Source organism: Nycticebus coucang, chromosome 5, assembly GCF_027406575.1.
Source record: "Nycticebus coucang isolate mNycCou1 chromosome 5, mNycCou1.pri, whole genome shotgun sequence".
Classification (NCBI taxonomy): domain Eukaryota; kingdom Metazoa; phylum Chordata; class Mammalia; order Primates; family Lorisidae; genus Nycticebus; species Nycticebus coucang.
In genome coordinates this window covers 85,034,260-85,053,244 of record NC_069784.1, presented here as the reverse complement: position 1 = coordinate 85,053,244, position 18,985 = coordinate 85,034,260, and the positions used below count along the sequence as shown (strand labels likewise).

The following is an 18,985-nucleotide window of genomic DNA, read 5'->3' as shown; positions in this document are numbered from 1 at the left end:
ATTGATACTCTTTTTGGTGGTGTTTTCCTACAGATTGTTTAACGAACAACAGTGAAGAATTATCAAACAGCACAGTGTATTTCCTCAGTCTATTTAATCACACCTTGACCTGCTTTGAGCAAAACCTTCAGGTATTTTATATATGATAGTTGAAATTAAAATGCTGCCTTATACAAATGAATAATGTGTAGTTTCAGGTTTTATTTTCTAGTTTTAAAAACTTTAATTCTACATGTGGAATGTAGAATGGATATTTGGAAAATGTTTTCAACAAGGTCACCACAGTGCATGAAATAGTGCCTACTGGGTTATGAATTAGCACAGTCTTCACCTCCATCTTCCCATTTATAAATCCTAAATTGTGGGGGGAACTTTTTTGCTTTTTCATTTTACAAATGATTGCTCAACACAGAAATACACCAAAAGAAGAAAATATAGTCTTTTTATACCTAGGGAAGAAGCTACCACTCTTAAAATGATCACTTCAAGGTAACAGACATCCAAATTGATGTGGTTTTCTTTGAAAACTCATCAGTAAATCATTTCTTGCACAGTAGGGTCAGCGTTAACCCTGCATTTAGGATAGGTAGTGTTTGGAGGGCTGACTGCTACATACCAATGTCAGTATCAAGTTCTTCCTCAGGAATTAGAGACTGTCCCCAATATCAAGCAGGACAACACATTGTTTGGCTGGTGTTGACCCCAGGTCTGGATTAGGCAGTGGCTGATTCCTGCTTTCCAGCCCCACTGGTCTAATGAGGCCGGGAGGCATTAGGGTGCAAAACATCCAGTTCCAATCCAAGTTTTTATAGTGGCATTAATTGTTTTTTTTTTTTTTTGTAGAGTCTCACTGTACCGCCCTCAGGTAGAGTGCCATGACATCACATGGCTCACAGCAACCTCTTAACTCTTGGGCTTACGCGATTCTCCTGCCTCAGTCTCCCAAGCAGCTGGGACTACAGGCGCGCGCCACAACACCCGGCTATTTTTTGGTTGCAATTTGGCCGGGGCTGGGTTTGAACCTGCCACCCTCGGTATATGGGGCCAGCGCCCTCCTCACTGAGCCACAGGCACCACGCAGTGGCATTAATTGTTGATATTTACTTGTACCCATGATGTAGAGGAGTTAGTAGACCTGGATTTCTCCTCATAAGTTCTTACATTTAAAAATCATTAAAAACTTCAGTTCTCTCATTTATAAAGTAGAAAAAGTAATATTTACCCTGCCCATCTTTAAGAATTTTGTAATGAAGATCTGGTGAATGTGAAACCATTAGTGGAGTCATGTGATTGTTTAATTAAAACACAATGTTGTTCAGGGTGCCGCCTGTGGCTCCAGGAGTAGGGCGCCAGTCCCATATGCCAGAGGTGATGGGTTCAAACCCAGCCCCGGCCAAAAACCACAAAAAAAAAAAAAAAAAAAAACCACAATGTTGTTCAATCTGGCAGTAGTTTACCTTGACTTTGTTTATGTAATAATAAGGTAAGTATATTCTTTGCCTCACTATTTGCTTAAATATATTTATCTACTCTGAAAGGCATTGTTTAGTAAGGTAACCTTGAATTTGGAATTATGATATAATAGGTAGCCTTTAAGAATCTTACTTTGTAGATTTTTGTTATCTCCATTTCTGACTCTTGAATTTTGGTTTTGGAACTTGCCTGTGGTAATGAAGGATAAAATTGGAACTCTAGTAAAACTGTAGCTTTGAAACTTACATAATAAGTAAGTAAGCCTCACAAGGAGAAGTAAACATGTTTAGGCTATAAGCATATATGGTTTCTTCTTTAATAAATGTGATGACACAGAAAGTTGACCACTCAAGGAACTGTAACAAAATGGTCAACATACAGAGGCAGTCAACTGGTGAGTACATGTGGTGCATGTCTGGTCTATGAAAATAGGTTAACTTAAGAAGGTGGTCAATGTAGGGAGATGGTCAACTACGGATGTTCTACTGTAATGAAAATGAAGTGAACATTTTCCCAGAATGTGTTTTCCAGCATGTTACTAGGTGACCTGTCAAAAAGAGGGTTTAGTACTCTATTAAGACTGGGAAATGCTTTACTATAGGACTTCAGAACCTTTAGTGGACTAATGTGTTGTAAAATTCAAATGGTAATTTTTGTATACAGTAGTCACTCCTTATCCATGCTTTCCCTTTCTACGGTTTCAGTTACCCATGGTCAACTGCAGTTAGAAAATATTAAGTGGAAAATTCTGCAAATACAAACAATTCATAAGTTTTGAATTGAGTGCCACAGACAGCCTTTTTTCATGTAACTTGGAGTATTATATGAGTTTGGTGAATTCCCAGAAGTATAATTGCTGTATTGTCAAATTAAGAAAAAGATACCAGAGAAAATTATCTCCAACATCCTGAGTTTACATGGGAATGACAAATGAGGATTATAATTTGGAATGTGTTTGCAAGTCACCAGAGCATTCAATGAAGGAAGGGCAAAGGAAAATTTTTATTAGCAAAAAGGGAGAGGTTCACATAAGCTGCTTAGAAACAGAGTTCGTTGGCTCCAGAAACTCAAAACCAGAGTTGTCTTCAGTTCATTGGTGGAGATTACTGGGCCAGTGCTCTTTCAAACTAATCTTATCTGAATTACTGTAATTCTAAGGAATGTGAGTGATAAACCTTGTCAAAGCAGGATATTTGAAGGAGGACATGAAAGGGTTTCTCTTGGGAGGGTTTTAGTAAATCCTTGGAAACTGTTCTTATCTTAGACATGTAAGTGTGAACCTCTTCTTCTGTGCCTGGGTATCTTCGGCATTCACTTTATCAAAAGATATGTGCATTTTAATTTTAATAAAAATGGGCAAATTACCCTCCATCAAAATGATGTGCTCAGTTTTGTCTTTAGGTAAATGCACGGTGGTTCTGTGAAGAACAGACAATGGGCTATTTTTTGGAGCAGACTAAAGGGAGACTTAGTTTTTCTAATAGATGGTGAGGATAACATTGTAGGGGCTACATCAGTTTAATTACTTTGATTTTCTTCTTTTCTCTTGCATTTCAACATTCAGTTACTGTTCTTTTCCAGGCTATAAAGTAAGGAATAAAAGAAATAGAAAGCAAAGGTGAGAACTGACAGTTCAGAAAACTTGTTCTTAGAAAGACAAGTGTCAGACCAGATGTGGAAAAGATTGAGATTTACTAGTCAATATTTTATATGCTATCTCCACTGTCCTTATTTTAGGTTAGTTACATAGTTCTTTGGTATTTGCCCCTTTTCATTGACTAGAAAGGCTGGATTTCTGAACCTTGTGATTGGAGAATTGACTGGGGATGTCAGATTCAATAGTTTGGTGCCTTTTCCTTTCCCATTTAAAAAGTCTAGTCTCAGTAAGGCAAACTATGGTATTGAAGTTCCTTTGTAGGCAGGAACATATTTTATTTATTCAGTGAGAGTAGGGTAGATAAGTGCAAATATTTATTGACAAGATAGTTTAGGAAATTGGGCATTTAGTACCCAGCAATTTGGCATATGAGCTAGTGTTATCCTGCAACATTGGCTGGTGCAGTGGTTTTCAAAATTTAGGGACAGCTGGGCGTGGTGGCTCACGCCTGTAATCCTAGTGCTCTGGGAGGCTGAGGCAGGTGGATTGCGTAAGCTTACAAGTTCAAGACCAGCCTGAGCAAAAGCGAGACCCTGTCTCTCTACTAAAAATAGAAAAAACTGAGGCAAAAAAAAAAAGAAAAAACTGAGGCAAGAGGATCCCTTGAGCCCAAGTTTGAGGTTGCTGTGAGCTATGATGCCACAGCTCTCTACCCAGGGTGACAGTTTGAGATTCTGTCTCAAAAAAAAAAATACAACAACAAAATTTAGGGACACCTAGAAAATGCTAATTATTTTGCCATGTGATTCAGATACCAGGTTTCTAATCCTTTGATGTATACTACTACCTCTAATACTGGTAGACGTAGACCTAGTCTATACATGATAAAAGTGAGACTCAGTGATTTATTAACCTGTCCAACATCACAGTTTAGTGCTTTAGCCCAGGACACTGTTGCCTGTCCTCTAGGAGGGCAAATAGCTTACGTCAAAGTGAGATACCATGCGTGATGTTTACTGTGTGGCTCACATGTGTCTTTCTCATTGTAGGGGAGTGCACACAGTCTTCTACAGACAAAAAATTACTCAGAAGTATGCAAAAACTGTCTTGAAGCATATAAAACTCTGAGTAGTCTGTACTATGAAATGCAGAAAATGAATGAACTTGAGAATAAGGCTGAACCTGGAACACATTTATGCATTGATGTGGAAGATGCAGTAAGTACTTTGCTTCTTTTATGACATATTTTGCAGTGTTGTCGAATGTACCGTCAGTATTATTATCCTTCTTGGAATTATGTTGTAACTGCATATTTTATCTTCAACAAGAAATAACTAGTTATAAAATAGTAAAATTTTAATATATCCTAGTCTGTCAAACTAAAATGGAAATTAATCAGGCACTTCTTAAGTGATTTGGTACATTTAATTTTTTTTATTTGAAAATGTGTGGCCTTTTCAGAGGTGTGGGCATTGTTAGGTGTTATATTTCAGTTTCTTGTGTACTTGTTGCTGATTTAAGAAGTTTCTAAATTTTACTACAGTGTGTTTCAGAGGCCAATCACTTCTATTGCTTCATGTCTTTATATTTATTACCATCTGAAAGTATTTATTTATAGTCTGTCTTCCCTCGCTAAAATTTAAGCCACATGAGGACAAGGACCTGGGCTTTCTTGTTTACCACTCAGTATTTAGGACAGTTCCTAGAAATAATGGCCTTGGTAAATATGTATTTATGATTGAATAATTAACAAAAACTATTTTTCTTTGTATAGCCTGCCTTTACATGGGGTACCACTAAATGGCAATCATGTCTTTTTAGGCAATATGATAGCTGGGTATTGTGTGTGTTTGTGGTAACTGACATTGGCACAAAGTAGAGAACTTGAGGTCAAAATTGGCAAGCTTAATGGTTGAGAATAATGAGTGTGAATTATCACAGCAGCTCAGTGGGCTAATAATATTCAGGATGGTAAAAAGCACTAAAAATTGATGCACTATAAGGATTTTTTTTGTTTTTACTGCTCCATTCCAATTGCCTAGAATAGTACCTGGGTTTTAGTATGCTCTCAGTAAATAATAAATAGGCTGGGCGCCCGTAGCTCAGTGGTTAGGGCACCGACCACATGCTCTGGGGCTGGTGAGTTTGAACCCAGCCCGGGCCTGCTAAACCAACCAACCAACAAACAAAAAGCCCCATGTTGTAGCAGTCACCTATAGTCCCAGCTACTCTGGAGGCTGAAGCAAGAGAATCGCTTAAGCCCAAGAGTTGGAGGTTGCTGTGAGCTGTGTCGTCACGGCACTCTACGTAGGGTGACAAAGTGAAACTCTGTCTCAATAAAAATAAATAAATAAATAAATAATATTCTTTAATGAATGAAACAGGGTCTAAGTATATTCATATTGACACAAGAAATGATTGACATTCTAGAATATCTTGGTCAATATTATGAATTTAGAAATTTCTGTATGGATGTAAATTTATATAATGACTAATGGTGAACCAGTTTATTTCACTAGCAGAAGAGATTGTCTTTGAACTGTCAATAGATTTTCAGGGGTGTTTATTTACTTTAAATTCTAGGTATCTGTTTATATATTGACAAAATAATGATAAGAAATTAAAGACAAGTTAAATATAAAATAGAATAATATTATTTGTTCATGTTCCAGATGAACATTACTCGAAAACTGTGGAGTCGCACTTTCAACTGTTCGGTCTCTTGCAGTGACACAGTACCCGTAATCGCTGTTTCTGTGTTCATTCTCTTTCTACCTGTTGTCTTTTACCTTAGTAGCTTTCTTCACTCAGAGCAAAAGAAACGCAAGCTCATTCTACGTAAGTTTCTTTTTATAGTTATTTATTTAGATAAAAGCCTATACTTTTAAAATGGCTGTCTGCTTTCAGTTTTACAGTTATACTTACTGATAAAAGAGAGGTATGAGAATTTTATAAGTACAGATAATAAAAAAGTCAGAAGACAGTGTCGTTCAGATGATTGCATTGAGAAAACTAGATTACCCTGGGAATAAGGTTGGCAAAAACAGAGGAATAGCAACTGAGGCTGCGCACTTCTGACATGGCAACAGTGGGGAGATATGGACGGCTTGTAGGCCCAAGAATCCAGAGCTGACATGCAGTAACTACATAATAGTAGGTGGGACACTACTTATAAGAATGTTACTTGGCATGTGGTACATATTCAGTGCTGATGCAGGAGCCCCTTAACTACTTGGGAACTCTACTTCCATTAATTTTTTTTTTTTTTTTGGAATATAAAAGTATAAGTTTATTTCATATTGAAGAAAGGGAAGAGAGTGGGGGGAAGAGATGAGAGAGAGGGACGAGAAGAGGAGTGAGGGGGGGGTAGAGGAGATGGGGACGAGAAAAAGAGCAAGAGAATGGCGTGGTATCCCAAAGAAAGAAAGGGAGAATGCCAGCCTGCTTCCATTTCTTGATCTACTAAAAGTCATATACCATATAGTATGGCTAAAGTAATTTTTTTTTTGAGGCAGTCTCACTATGTCACCCTGGGTGGAGTGCAGTGGCATCACAGCTCACAGCAACCTCAAATTCTTGGGCTTAAGCGATTCTCTTGCTTCAGCCTCCCAAGTTGCTGGGACTACAGGCGCCCACCACAATGCCTGGCTATTTTTTGTTACAGTTGCCATTGTTTAGCTGTCCTGGGCGGAGTTCATACCTGCCAACCTCTATGTATGTGGCTGGCGCCGTAACCACTGTGATATGGGCGCTGAGCCTAAAGTAATTTTTTAAACACAAATAATTTTACCGTGTTTCTTTCTCACTTGAAATCCTTCATTTATATCTAGAATAAATCCAAGCTTACTTCCAGGGTGGTCTGCTCTTTGGCTTTGATCCACCTTTCTAAACTTACCACATCTCCTCTTCTCCTTGCTCATGGTGCTCTGGGCGCCTGGCTCTCTTCTGTTCCTCTCAGATACCAAGCTCATTGCTAAGGCCTTTCCCACTTTCCTAATCTAGCTCCTTGCCATCCAGGTCTTAACTCAAAGGTTACTTGCTCAAAGAGACCTTTTATGATGGCCCAATCTAAACATAACACCTTTCCTTGCATTCCTGTGCTGGGAAAGAATACATCATCTTTCTTTAATGGCACTTAATCACTAATTTAAATTAACTAATATAAGTTATTCAAATTAAGTCCTTCATTTATTTTCTGCCTTGTTTGTCTTCCTGGATTGTAAGCTTCATCAAAACAAGAACTTGTTTTATCTTTTTTTTTTTGAGATAGTCTCAAGCTGTCACCCTGGGTAGAGTGCTGTGGTGTCACAGCTCACAGCAACCTCAAACTCTTGGGCTTCAGCAATTCTCTTGCCTCAGCCTCCCAAGTAGCTGAGACTACCGGTGCCCACCACAACGTCTGGCTATTTTTTATATTGCAGTTGCTTTTTTTTTTTTTTTTTTTTAGCTGGCCCAGGCCAGGTTTGAACCTGCCACCCTCGGTGTATGTGGCCGGCGCCCTACCCATTGAGCAACGAGAGTGCTGCCCAATTTTATCTTTGTTCATCACTGTATCGCCAACATCTGGAAAGTTCCTGGCCCATTGTAGGCACTCAAAAATATTTGTTAAATAAAAAGAACATTATACATAATGTTAGCATTTCCCAGAATATGTTCCTCAAAATACTAGTCCAGTGAAATTCTCTGTGAAAAAAAATTTACGGATATTAAAGATTGGGAAATGCTTCAGATCATGTCCTATTAGTGTTTCACAGAAACATTTGGTTACAAAACTCACTTGAGGAAACTAGTACTGTAAAGCAAACAGTTCTGTGCTGGTACTTCTTAGACATTTTCATTCACTTTTCCTTATGCTACTATTCTTCAGGTAGTTACTGAATGCCCGGGAAATGCTAGCACTGTCACAGGTATTAGGCATTAAAAAATGGAACATCAGCCATCCTCTCAAAGAACACACTGACCGTAATCTAATTATCACAACCCATCTAGTAGACGTGTATAGAGTATGGTTGGGCCATAGAGGAGGGTAAGACCAGCTCTGCATTAGGGGTATTGGAATTCAGGGGTCCTCAAACTACGGCCTGTGGGCCACATGAGGCAGTGTGATTGTATTTGTTCCCATTTTGTTTTTTTACTTCAAAAGAAGATATGTGCAGTGTGCAAAGGAATTTGTTCATAGTTTTTTTTTTTTAACTAAAGGCTGCCCCTCCAAGGGTCTGAGGGACAGTGAACTGGCTCCCTGTTTAAAAAGTTTGAGGACCCCTGAAATTCACCATTAGATGATCCCTGAGGCAGAATTTTAAAGAATGGATTTGTCAGGTAGAGAAGAAAGAGACGAGGAAGTTGTACTTGTGTGTACTTTGGTATTGCTGCCTAGTCTGTTTATTAAGTAATTCAACAATTAGTTAAAAAGCTAGATTGCTGGGGCAGCGCCTGTGGCTCAGTGAGTAGGGCGCCGGCCCCATATGACGAGGGTGGCGGGTTCAAACCCAGCCCTGGCCAAACTGCAACAACAACAACAAAAATAGCCGGGCGTTGTGGCGGGCACCTGTAGTCCCAGCTGCTGGGGAGGCTGAGGCAAGAGAATCGCGTAAGCCCAAGAGTTAGAGGTTGCTGTGAGCCGTGTGACGCCACGGCACTCTACCGAGGGCAGTACAGTGAGACTCTGTCTCTACAAAAAAAAAAAAAAAAAAACAAAGTAATTTTAAAAGCCCAAAACTATTGATTTGGTTTGCTTCCTAAATCTAGTGAATACTTAAGAACTAAACTTTTAATTTAGGCTTTTTTTTTTTTTTTTTTTTTTAGTTTAAGTTTGCCCTGTGGTTTAGACTCCAGCAGTGCTCTGGTCCAAGAAGTCATTTTGTCATTTTGCACTTACAGTTGGGGTCAAGGGAGACCCTGACAGAAACCAGAGCAGTGGTTCTCATCCTTGTCTACATTTCAGAATTATTTTGTAGAGCTTTCAAAAAAAAAAAACAAAACAGGTGCCTGAGTCCTATGGTAGACCTTCCAAATTATAACCCCTACTTCATTGTCATTACCCTCTGAAGTAGGGAGATTCCAGGTTAGCTAGTGTAAGATGCTCTCACTCTCTTTTTTGAGACAGAGTCTCACTATGTCGCCCTGGGTCTCTGCTGTGGCATCATAGCTCACAGCAGCCTCAAACTCTTGGGCTTAAGCGATTTTCCTGCCTTAGCCTCCCAAGTAGCTGGGACTACAGGTGCCCACCACAAAGCCCAGCTATTTTTTTTTTGGTTGTAGTCATCATTGTTGTTTGGCAGGCCCAGGCTGGGTTTGAACCTGCTCAGCTCCAGTGTATGTGGCTGGCGCCCCTAAGCTGCTGAGCTACAGGCGCCGAGCCACAGTTGTTTTTCATTTCTAGAACATAAGTATAAAACATGTTACCAAACAGCCATAATGTGTTTTAACCCTAATCTCTCAGTCCTATAAGCATCAAATTAAAATTGATTGTTAACAGTTTGTTAGCAGCCACATATTTGTGTGTGAATGTAATATACAATTCATTTTTCTTTAATAGTCATTTAAATTTTTTACATTACAGAGTTCTTTCACTGAATTTTTTTTTTATGTGATACTAGAACTTGTTTTAATTTCTTTCTTTCCAATATATAGGATGTCCACAAAGTTCATGTGCAATAAACTATGTTAAACTATTTTAAATTGTGTACGAACTTTATGGCTACCCTGTATATACCTTTCCTTTTCTTTATTGTGCTGGTTAAATTGGTGGCATGATGTTGAATAAGACCAGGTGTGCCTGACTGGTTCCAGATCTTAGGTGGAAATCATTCATCAGAATCATCACAAAAATTCTTTCACAGTCAAGCATAATAAGCACTGTAGAATCATTGGATCCTTTATCAGATTGAGTATGTTTTCACTGAATTCTTTTAGGAGAAATTTAGATTTGGATTTCTAACTTAGACTTTTAAATGTACAATTTTGTTATTCATTATAACACTTGGATTTTTTAAGTAGATTACTTTTTACCTACATTGCATGCTTAAGACTGTGATGTTCTAGAAATGATGTTGTCTTATTTGGTACTGGTTCTAACAAAGTTATGTTTTCTAAGGTTGGTAGTAAAAATAACACTTAGGTTTTAATTCTTAGAAGATGGAATCTATGCAGGTTCAAACATAGAATTAATGAACAAATAGTTTACATTAAAATAATAAATAATCATGTGTAGAGAATTACATTTAAAGTTAAAATATAATATTTTTGATTTCTCTAGCCAAACGTCTCAAGTCCAATACCAGTTTTGCGAACATTCAAGAAAATTCAAACTGAAACCTACAGAATGGAGAATTGACATGGTATCACACAGATGAGTGATGGAAGATACAACTTGGTCAGAAAGAAGATAAACTGTGATTTGACAAGTCGTGTTCTTAAGAAATTGCAAGGACTTCGGGTTTATTTTTAAATAAGAATTTTCCATTTTTCTTTCCTTTTCAACCCCCTTTTTAAGGATATTAAATTAAGGTATTTTTAATTTCCAGCCATAGTAATGTTATCTATTTTAAAGTGTATTTGTTACAGTAACAGAAAATGTAAGAACAATCTTTGTTTTATTTTGTAGGCATATTATTACTATTGGAGACTTCTGGTATCTCCTTATTAACATAAGCATCTCAAGAAGAAACGTTTTTGAAAATTAACATTTAAAAATTAATCAATTACAGCAAAGACTTCAAAAAAGAAATATACTTGCCAAAAAAGTAGCAGGTCCAAAGATTAATTTAAATTACTCCTCATTGCAGTATTATTGTTACATATATATTTAATATCTCACATGTTACAATAATAAATAATTCAATCTCTTGTTTCCCTAAAGTAATTTTTGAAACCACTAACTATAAACCTCCCTAATGATTTTTAGAAGTGGCACACTGCATTACATTTATCTTTGTAAAAAGATTTATGGTAACTGGTTTCTTACTTGACTTTTATAAATAGTGTTTTGTGTCTTATTTTTGCCTTTTTTTCATAGTAGTAATTTGAAATCACTGGACTGCTTTATTATATTCAGGGCAAGATGGATTCTTTTTATACCAGGGTTTTCCATTGTGAATTACATTAAGTTATTTGACAGTTTATAATTTATTAAATCAAAGGTAGCATTATCACACTGCATTTACGTTGTGATTTTTTTAAATGAAATTTTTCTCTTGGGAATATATAGGGATTTGGGGGAGAGAAAGGAGGAGTAAAAAAGAGCTTAAGGTTCAGAAATTAGGCAGGAACCTGAAGTATAAAACTGTTGAGAGGTTCATAATGGAGGCATGGATCAGAAAGATAGTCTCATACAGAAAGCAGGTAGGTTAAGATGATTTTTATTTTTTCTAAATTATTTAAATCGGATAAAAGTGATATTGAAGTGAAGCCACAATTTCACTCTCACAAATCTATTTTGGAATGTTTTATTTGCCTTTAAAAAAATTTCAGAATTGTTCACAACTTTATTCCTCAGGTTTTAAAAGTTTAGGATTTTACTTAACAATTCCTTCCTGCTTTTTTGGTGGAAATAGGCTTCACTTAAAACATTAAGAATATAAAGCCTCCTCTATATGGAAACAAGAATCTGGTTAAATAGTAAGAGAATTTGAATCCCTTCAAATTCTATAGAGAGACAAGAAAGTGTTTTTATTTTTTTATGTTTACTATATATATCTATGCAGAATGAAAGAGAAAGCTCATTCTTAGATGTGTAACATATGCAAAAGCTGTTACAGGCCAGGTTTGGTGGCTCATGCCTGTAATCCTAGCACTCTGGAAGGCTGAGGCAGGTGGATTGCTTGAGCTCAGGAGTTTGAGATCAGCCTCAGCAAGAGCAAGATCCTGTGTCTACTAAAAATAGAAAAACTAGTCAGGCATTGTGGTGGACGCCTGTAATCCCAGCTACTTGTGAGGCTGAGGCAGGAGGATCCCTTGAGCCCAAGAGTTTGAGGTTGCTGTGAGCTATGAAACCATCGTACTCTAACCAGGGTGACACTGTCTCAAAAAAAAAAAAAAAAGAAAAAGCTGTTAATAATTTCTCTGGTCTGCTGTGACCCATTTAAATTGTTTTGGAGTTTGTTCATGCTGCTGGTACTTACACACTATCTTAATTTGAAGCATGTGATTGAGAGCCTTGGAGGGCAGTCTTTATTAACACAAATAAAACCAGTGTACACGTGCAAAGTTAGAGAATGACATGTTTAATTCTGTAAGTAGTGACTTTTTGAATACCTTTCAATATTATGTATTTGTAAAAACCATTGTTTTTGAATATAAGGCTAATAGCACTTTAAAAACGAAAAGGCAGCCTTTACTCTTTCTGGTTGGGTCATTGTTCTTTAGAAGTAGCATCAATGATAGAGTTCAAAAGTAAGCATTACTCGCTACACTAAAGTATGTAAATTTTGTGGTCATATTGAAAAATTCTTTGCATAGTTCTGAATTGTGAGATATACACCTTATATGTTTGCCCAAGCCTATCTTTAAGTTTTTGACACTATAAAATAAAGGAAATAACTTAAGGAAATTGTGGTGCTTTATTTGGATTTTTAAATGCATTTCAAAATCTTCAGATGTCATTTAACATCGCATTTCAGCTTTTCATGTGTTGAGTTTAAATGCCTACTTTAAAAGTACTGTCTATCTTAAAATTTGCTGCAAATATAAATGTACATTTGGAATCATTTATTTTTTGATGGATTTGAGAGGTAACAAAATAACATCACATATTTTACAGTGTTATCTCTAAATGCATGAATACCAGGTTTGGGGTGATAAATGTTACTTCTTTTGGGACTAGTATTTTCTAATGTTTCACGGATGGGCTCTACTTTTTACTACAGTGTACTCCTTATAAAGCAAAATGTTTTCCCAGAACATCATTGTAGTTAGGATTGATTCCTGATCAAACACTTGATATCACATAAGTAATAAACATCACCAGCAATAAATATTGAAAGTAAAACATACTGTTAACCTATGTGTCCAATTAAAATGGAAAAAAATTATATTCTAAGTATCTGTATTTTCTGAGCTAGAAGAAGCCGTGGAGCTTTGGGTGGATCTCTAGCGAGCACTAATCTGACCTTCTACCCACTGCCTGGATTCCTCTAAAAAGTGTGTCACTTATTTCCTTCTTAACTAAAGAAGCAGAACATCACAGAGCTCTTTCTTTTTTTTTTTTTTTTTTTTTTTTGTAGAGACAGAGTCTTACTTCATGGCCCTCGGTAGAGTGCCGTGGCCTCACACAGCTCACAGCAACCTCCAACTCCTGGGCTTAAGCGATTCTCTTGCCTCAGCCTCCCGAGTAGCTGGGACTACAGGCGTCCGCCACAACGCCCGGCTATTTTTTGGTTGCAGTTTGGCCGGGGCCAGGTTTGAACCCGCCACCCTCGGTATATGGGGCCGGTGCCTTACCGACTGAGCCACAGGCGCCGCCCCACAGAGCTCTTTCTAACAGCATTCTTTGATAGTCAGCTCTCAAGGTGAGACTTGAGATGCACAGTCAAATGTTTTTTCTACGGTACTACTCGGCTTATTTTGTTAAAGTTCCATAAAATGGTTAGGTTGGTTATAAAAGAGGGCTTTGCCCTATGCTGAATTACACGTAGCACCTAAAAGTTACAACTGTAATGAATTTGCTTGTTCTAAATCATCAGCAATAGTAAATATTAGACATACAAATAAATGTGTTTAATGTTCACTAACTTTGTCTTTTTGGAATTAAAGAGGGCCTTGGAAAGATAATTTGACTGATCCGTGCTTTTCAAAGTGTACAGATTTTCAAACTGATTTTTAAAATCTGTTTTTCTTATAATAAACAGAAGTATTTTAAAAAGCCCATCCCCGTACCCCAAATGCAATCAAAGTATTTCAGACTTTTAAAAGGATAGGCCTCTTTTAGCTAGATATTGCGGTAACTCTTCTCTGTTCTACTTAAATACTCAGGATTGTATTCAAAAGATTTTCTAAATAGCAAGGGAAGTGAAAAATAATTCAACTGTGTTCTGGGATAATTGTATACAACTAGAGTACAGGTAGGCAGGATTGAAAATTATTGCTTGTCCTGTTTTGACTTCTGAAACAGAAAAGTGCTTAGGAGAAGATAGCAGAAGGCTTCTGTCACTTGTATAACTTTAGAGGCAAATCCTCATAACAGAAAGCCTTGCTGCCATCCCTTTTCTAGAGAGGACCAAAGTTACTTCTGCCCCTTTTCCTCTCTCCTATTAGTGCCTCATTTTCTACATTCATTTGTAGCGCCATTGCCAGTAAAGAGGAGCTGAGATACAGCTCCTTTGCTTTTTTTTTTTTTTTTCAATTTATTTAGGAGATTTTATTGCTCAGAACCTTCCCTCCTTGAGCAATAGCAGGAGCTTTGGAAACCAGCCCTTGGGGACAGAACCAAAGGGACTGGGCAGAAAAAAGAGAACATGGCATACTTGGTCCATTGTCTTGTGTTTGGGTCTCCTAGCTGGAGGAGGGGGGTATCTAGTAAGCCTTCTAGCGACCTGCTTGAGCAAGGCTCATACGCCAAAGCAAAGGAGACAAAGTCAGCTTTGCCTGACTTTGTGAGGGCTCAGTGCCCCTTAACTTTGTCCTGGGGTTCTCGGACCTTCTGGAAACTTAGCAACATCAGGCCCACATTGATGGTGATGCAAACGATGCAGAAATCATAGAGCAGGAAGACCAGGATCCAGGCCAGATAGACAGAGCCAGCCAGAGACACCAGGGAACTCAACACCAGCAGGCCAGGCCCAGCGTGTCCGTAGGCAACCTAACAACAGCTGCAGTGTGTAGAAGATACAACCGTATATACTGTTGATTGATTGAGGATATTGTCCGGTCCCAGCACGTGCTCTACCAGCCCGAAGCCCTGGCCCCACCTGGAGGAGAAGACCCGCGAACAGCCGATGGCTGTGCCCACGTCGCAAAGCGCGCGATAATCTCGGTCCCGGGCGCCTGCCGCCTTCACGTGCAGCGCGTAGAGAGAAAGCCCTGAGCCTGCCAAGCAGAGCGCGAGCCGCACCCATCCGGGGCTCCCCCAAGAGGTGCTCATATCTACAGTCCGGCCCGAGGCGCCAGCTAGGAGGGTGCCTGACACAGTGAAGAGGACCTTGGCTTTTTGAAATCCTCTTTATATCTTGTCTGTCTTCCACTAAATAAGGCATGTTGTTTATTTGCATAACCCAGAGACTCTTTTGAGTTGAAATCCAACATCCACATCCACAATCATATTCTCTCTTACGGCTTTCTCCCATGTGGTTGGAGAATTAATAACTGTGGTCAAACAACGAGCTTAAGGATAGCATATGGGAGGTGAGTAAGTAGAATCTCCAGATTGAATTTCCATGTCTCCCTCCTCATTTATCCATCCTGTGATTGCTGAGTGTATGTAAGAGGGACCTAGAGGTGGCAATCTGAATGGAAAAAGGGAGTTGAGGGTCACTTGTCTTGAAGCTGTGTGTACATAGCAGATTCATTGTGTGTTACTAGGTTGTGTACGCGGTTGGACAGTCAAGTTCATGTAGAAAGAGTGCTACATAGTTCACTTCTGAATATCACTACTCAGATGGCCAAGGGGAGTACTTCGAAGGTGACTGTAGTGATATTCAGCAGTGAGGTATAGCACTTTTTGTAGGATGAGCTTGAGTACTTAATTGTCTGACCTCACATTTATGACAAAAGCTTTTGGGAAATGATGGAGATTATGGAAAGGACTAAAGTTCTGCTTGATCATGCCCTGCTTGGCATCCTTGTCCACTGTCCATTCAGGACTTACTTGTTCCATCCAACATCTCAAATAGGAGCAGCATGAAATGCGCGCCTAGTGTCCAGCTGATTCAGCTCCTCCTCCTGGGTTTGTGTCCTCTGCATCAGGAGATTCTTTGTTTACTTTTTCCTTTCTTTTTCTTGATATCTCAATAGATGAAGTCATAGGAAATATCCTTTGTCATTTGGCTATTCTCACTGAATCTGCATCAGACACAGGGTGACATGCTTGGATGGGCACTACAATTTTGCTTTTAACCAACCCCGCCATTCTGGAAGAGAGTGCAGTCTCTGACAATGGTCAGGCTATGGAGAACCCATTTTGGCTTATTAGTGGTCTGATTTCAAAAAACATAGAACCCATAAAACCCTGGTCTGGCTCTCAAGTTCACCCCAGTACCTTGTACCTGAGCCCTTGGCAAGGTACATTAACTCTTGGCAAGTGACCTGATATGACTGTGGCAAAATCTAAGTTTTCTAATACTTGAAAGATACTACTCCAGGGCAGCGCCTGTGGCTCAAGGAATAGGGCACTGGCCCCATATACCAGAGGTGGCAGGTTCAAACCTGGCCCCAGCCAAAAACTGCAAAAAAAAAAAGAAATTACTCCATTGTCTTCTGGCTTGCAAAGTTTCTGATGAGAGTTCTGCTATAATTCTTAATTTTGTTTACACGTAATGTATTTGGTTTTGTATTTTTATCACTCTGAGATTTTAGCAGACTCTGCAGACTAGTACCACCAGTGGGATCTCTCTCTCACTCTGAGATTTTAGCAGACTCTGCAGACTGGTACCACCAGTGAGATCTTTCTCTCCATGCTTCTGTCCCTCCTTCAGCTACAGAGATCTGTTGCTTATTACTTTGTGCAAGAGTAGGGCAGAAAAGGTTTCTCCTGCTCCAACCTTAGTCTCATGCAGGCCTTAGGTGTCTGAACTTCAAGGATAGGTCCTCCTTGCCCAGGGGCACTCAGACCCTATTTTGTAATTGTGGGGTTCTCAGATGAGAGTGAGTTTCCTGCCCACTTCTTCCCTGATAATAAACCTCTACTTTATGTCCATGCAAGACCTGGTCACAAGTGGGTTTCCTGTCCCCCTTGAACAGCAGATGCTTTTGCTTCAACTTCTCCCCCTCTATAGCCAACCTTTTCCTGAGACCAGGAGATAGAATCACTCTTGTGGTGGCAGGTAGCTTTGTCTTTGTATGAAGAAGGACCTGGGTTTCATGTCTCTCCTACCATGGTAGCTGGCTGTTGTGTGCATGCCTGTGTCACGAAAGGGAGGCTCTTTCAGTTATACCCTGTCTCCCGTCTTTCTTATGAACACCCGGTGGAGGCCATGGAAAAGAGCTGGCAAGTGGGGCTGGACTCTCCTTGTATCTGTGTCTCCCAGGGATTCTAAGTGTCTTAGTCTTTTTGTGTGGCTATAAAAGAATAACCATGGCTGGGTAATTTATAAAAGAAAGAGGTTTGTTTGGCTTACAGTTCTGCAGGCTATACAAGAAGCATGATGCCACATCTGCATCTGGTGAGAGACGCAGGCTGCTTCCACTCGTGGTGGAAGGTGAAAGGGAGCCAGCATGTGCAGAGATCACATGGTGGGACAGGAAGCAAGAGAGAGAGGAGGGAAGGGTTGGGCTATGTTTAACTACCAGCTCTCCTGGGAACCAATAGACCGAAAACTCACTGCTCCCCAGGGAGGCATTGCTCTATTTACTCTATCTATCCTCCTTATGACCCAAACACCTCTCATTAGTCCCTATCTCTAACATTGGGGATAAAATTTGAACATGAAATTTGGAGTAGTCAAACATCCAAACGACAGTACTCATCTGTCACACTAATCCACACTGACTCCTTAAACATCTGTTAAAATTTCTGTTGGTTTTCTCTTTTCTATTTTATTTTCATTCTTTAAATTTATTTTTTGGTTGCTACTCTTACCCCCATACTCTCCTCGAAACAAAACAGTTTGTGGGAGCAGTGTTTCTTGGTTCTTTATATCTTAAGGGGAACCAGAACTCACGGATTGCCTTAGTATTGTCAGTTCTTTTAGTTTTTACTTTGATAGAAAATTGCTCTGAAGCTGGGCGCAGCGGCTTGTGCCTGTAATCTCAGCACTCTGGGAGGCCAAGGCAGGTAGATTGCCTGAGCTCATGAGTTGGAGAGCCTTAGCCAGAGAGAGATCCCATCTCCCCAAACAGCTGGGCATTGTGGCAGACGCTTATAGTCCCAGCTACCTGGGAGGCTGAGGCAAGAGGATCACTTGAGCCCAAGAGTTTGAGGCTTCTGTGAACTGTGACATCACAGCATTCTACTGAGGGCAACCAAGTGAGACTCTGTCTAAAAAAAAAAGGAAAGAAGGAAAGGAAGAAAGAAAATTGCTCTGAGATTTGTTTAATAGGTTGAAAGAGAGAAAACCAGAAACAAGACTGTTAATCGTAGACTATAAAAAAGAACCAAAACCAAAAATGTAGTAGCTAAAATTAAGAACTCAATGGAAAGATTTTATAGCAAATAAGCCATTGTTGAAAAGATAATTAAGAATGGATTAGGCCAGGCACAATAGCTTACACCTGTAACCCTAGCATTTTGGGAAGGGGTGACAGGAGGATTGCTTGAGGTCAAGAATTCAAGACCATCCTGAGCACGGGCAAGACCCCATCTCTACCAAAAATAGAAAAATTAGCCAGCTGTGGTAGTGTACCTGTAGTGCCACCCATATACAGGGTGGTCATAAAGTTTGTGCACAGTTTAAAATAGTGTGTTCCTGTGGCTAAGACAGGAGGATTGCTTGAGCCCAGGAGTTTGAGCCTACAGTTTGAGTTATGATGACATCACTGCATTCTAGTCCAGGCAATAGGTCAATAATGTATTAGCTGAGCATGGTGGAATGTGCCTGTAATATCAGGCGAAGGCTGGAGGATCACATGAGCCCAGGAGTTTGAGATCATCCTGGGAAACCCTATCTCCCTGGCCACCTCCCCCCGCCAAAAGAATACATTTGAAGAACATGTCCAGAAGGAAACAATGGAGAGAAAAAAGGTTAGAAATGTAGACAAGAGGGTAAGAGACACAGGGAACACAGAAGATTTAATGTAAATGTATTTAGAGTCCTTGAAACAGAG

General features: G+C 39.3%; 1 protein-coding gene, 1 long non-coding RNA gene and 1 pseudogene across 2 annotated transcripts in view; 1 reads left to right on the top strand and 2 right to left on the bottom strand.

Annotated features, from left to right (window-relative positions):
* Positions 1-12,609, top strand: part of OSTM1 (osteoclastogenesis associated transmembrane protein 1) — a 35,626-nt gene extending 23,017 nt beyond the window's left edge. The window contains exons 3-6 of the mRNA XM_053592122.1: positions 34-131; positions 4,120-4,287; positions 5,743-5,908; positions 10,329-12,609. Of these exons, the coding sequence (XP_053448097.1) occupies positions 34-131; positions 4,120-4,287; positions 5,743-5,908; positions 10,329-10,384 (488 nt within the window). The 3' untranslated portion in view covers positions 10,385-12,609. The remainder of the gene's footprint in view (positions 1-33; positions 132-4,119; positions 4,288-5,742; positions 5,909-10,328) is intronic.
* LOC128586366 (uncharacterized) lies at positions 12,009-13,735 on the bottom strand. Its single transcript, XR_008380222.1, has 2 exons — positions 13,537-13,735; positions 12,009-13,258 (listed from the first exon to the last, which is right to left on the bottom strand). It is a non-coding gene; the product is annotated as an uncharacterized LOC128586366 (long non-coding RNA).
* Positions 13,736-14,475: 740 nt separating this feature from the next.
* On the bottom strand, positions 14,476-15,181 carry LOC128586120 (vitamin K epoxide reductase complex subunit 1-like; annotated as a pseudogene).
* Between the last annotated feature and the right edge of the window lie 3,804 nt (positions 15,182-18,985).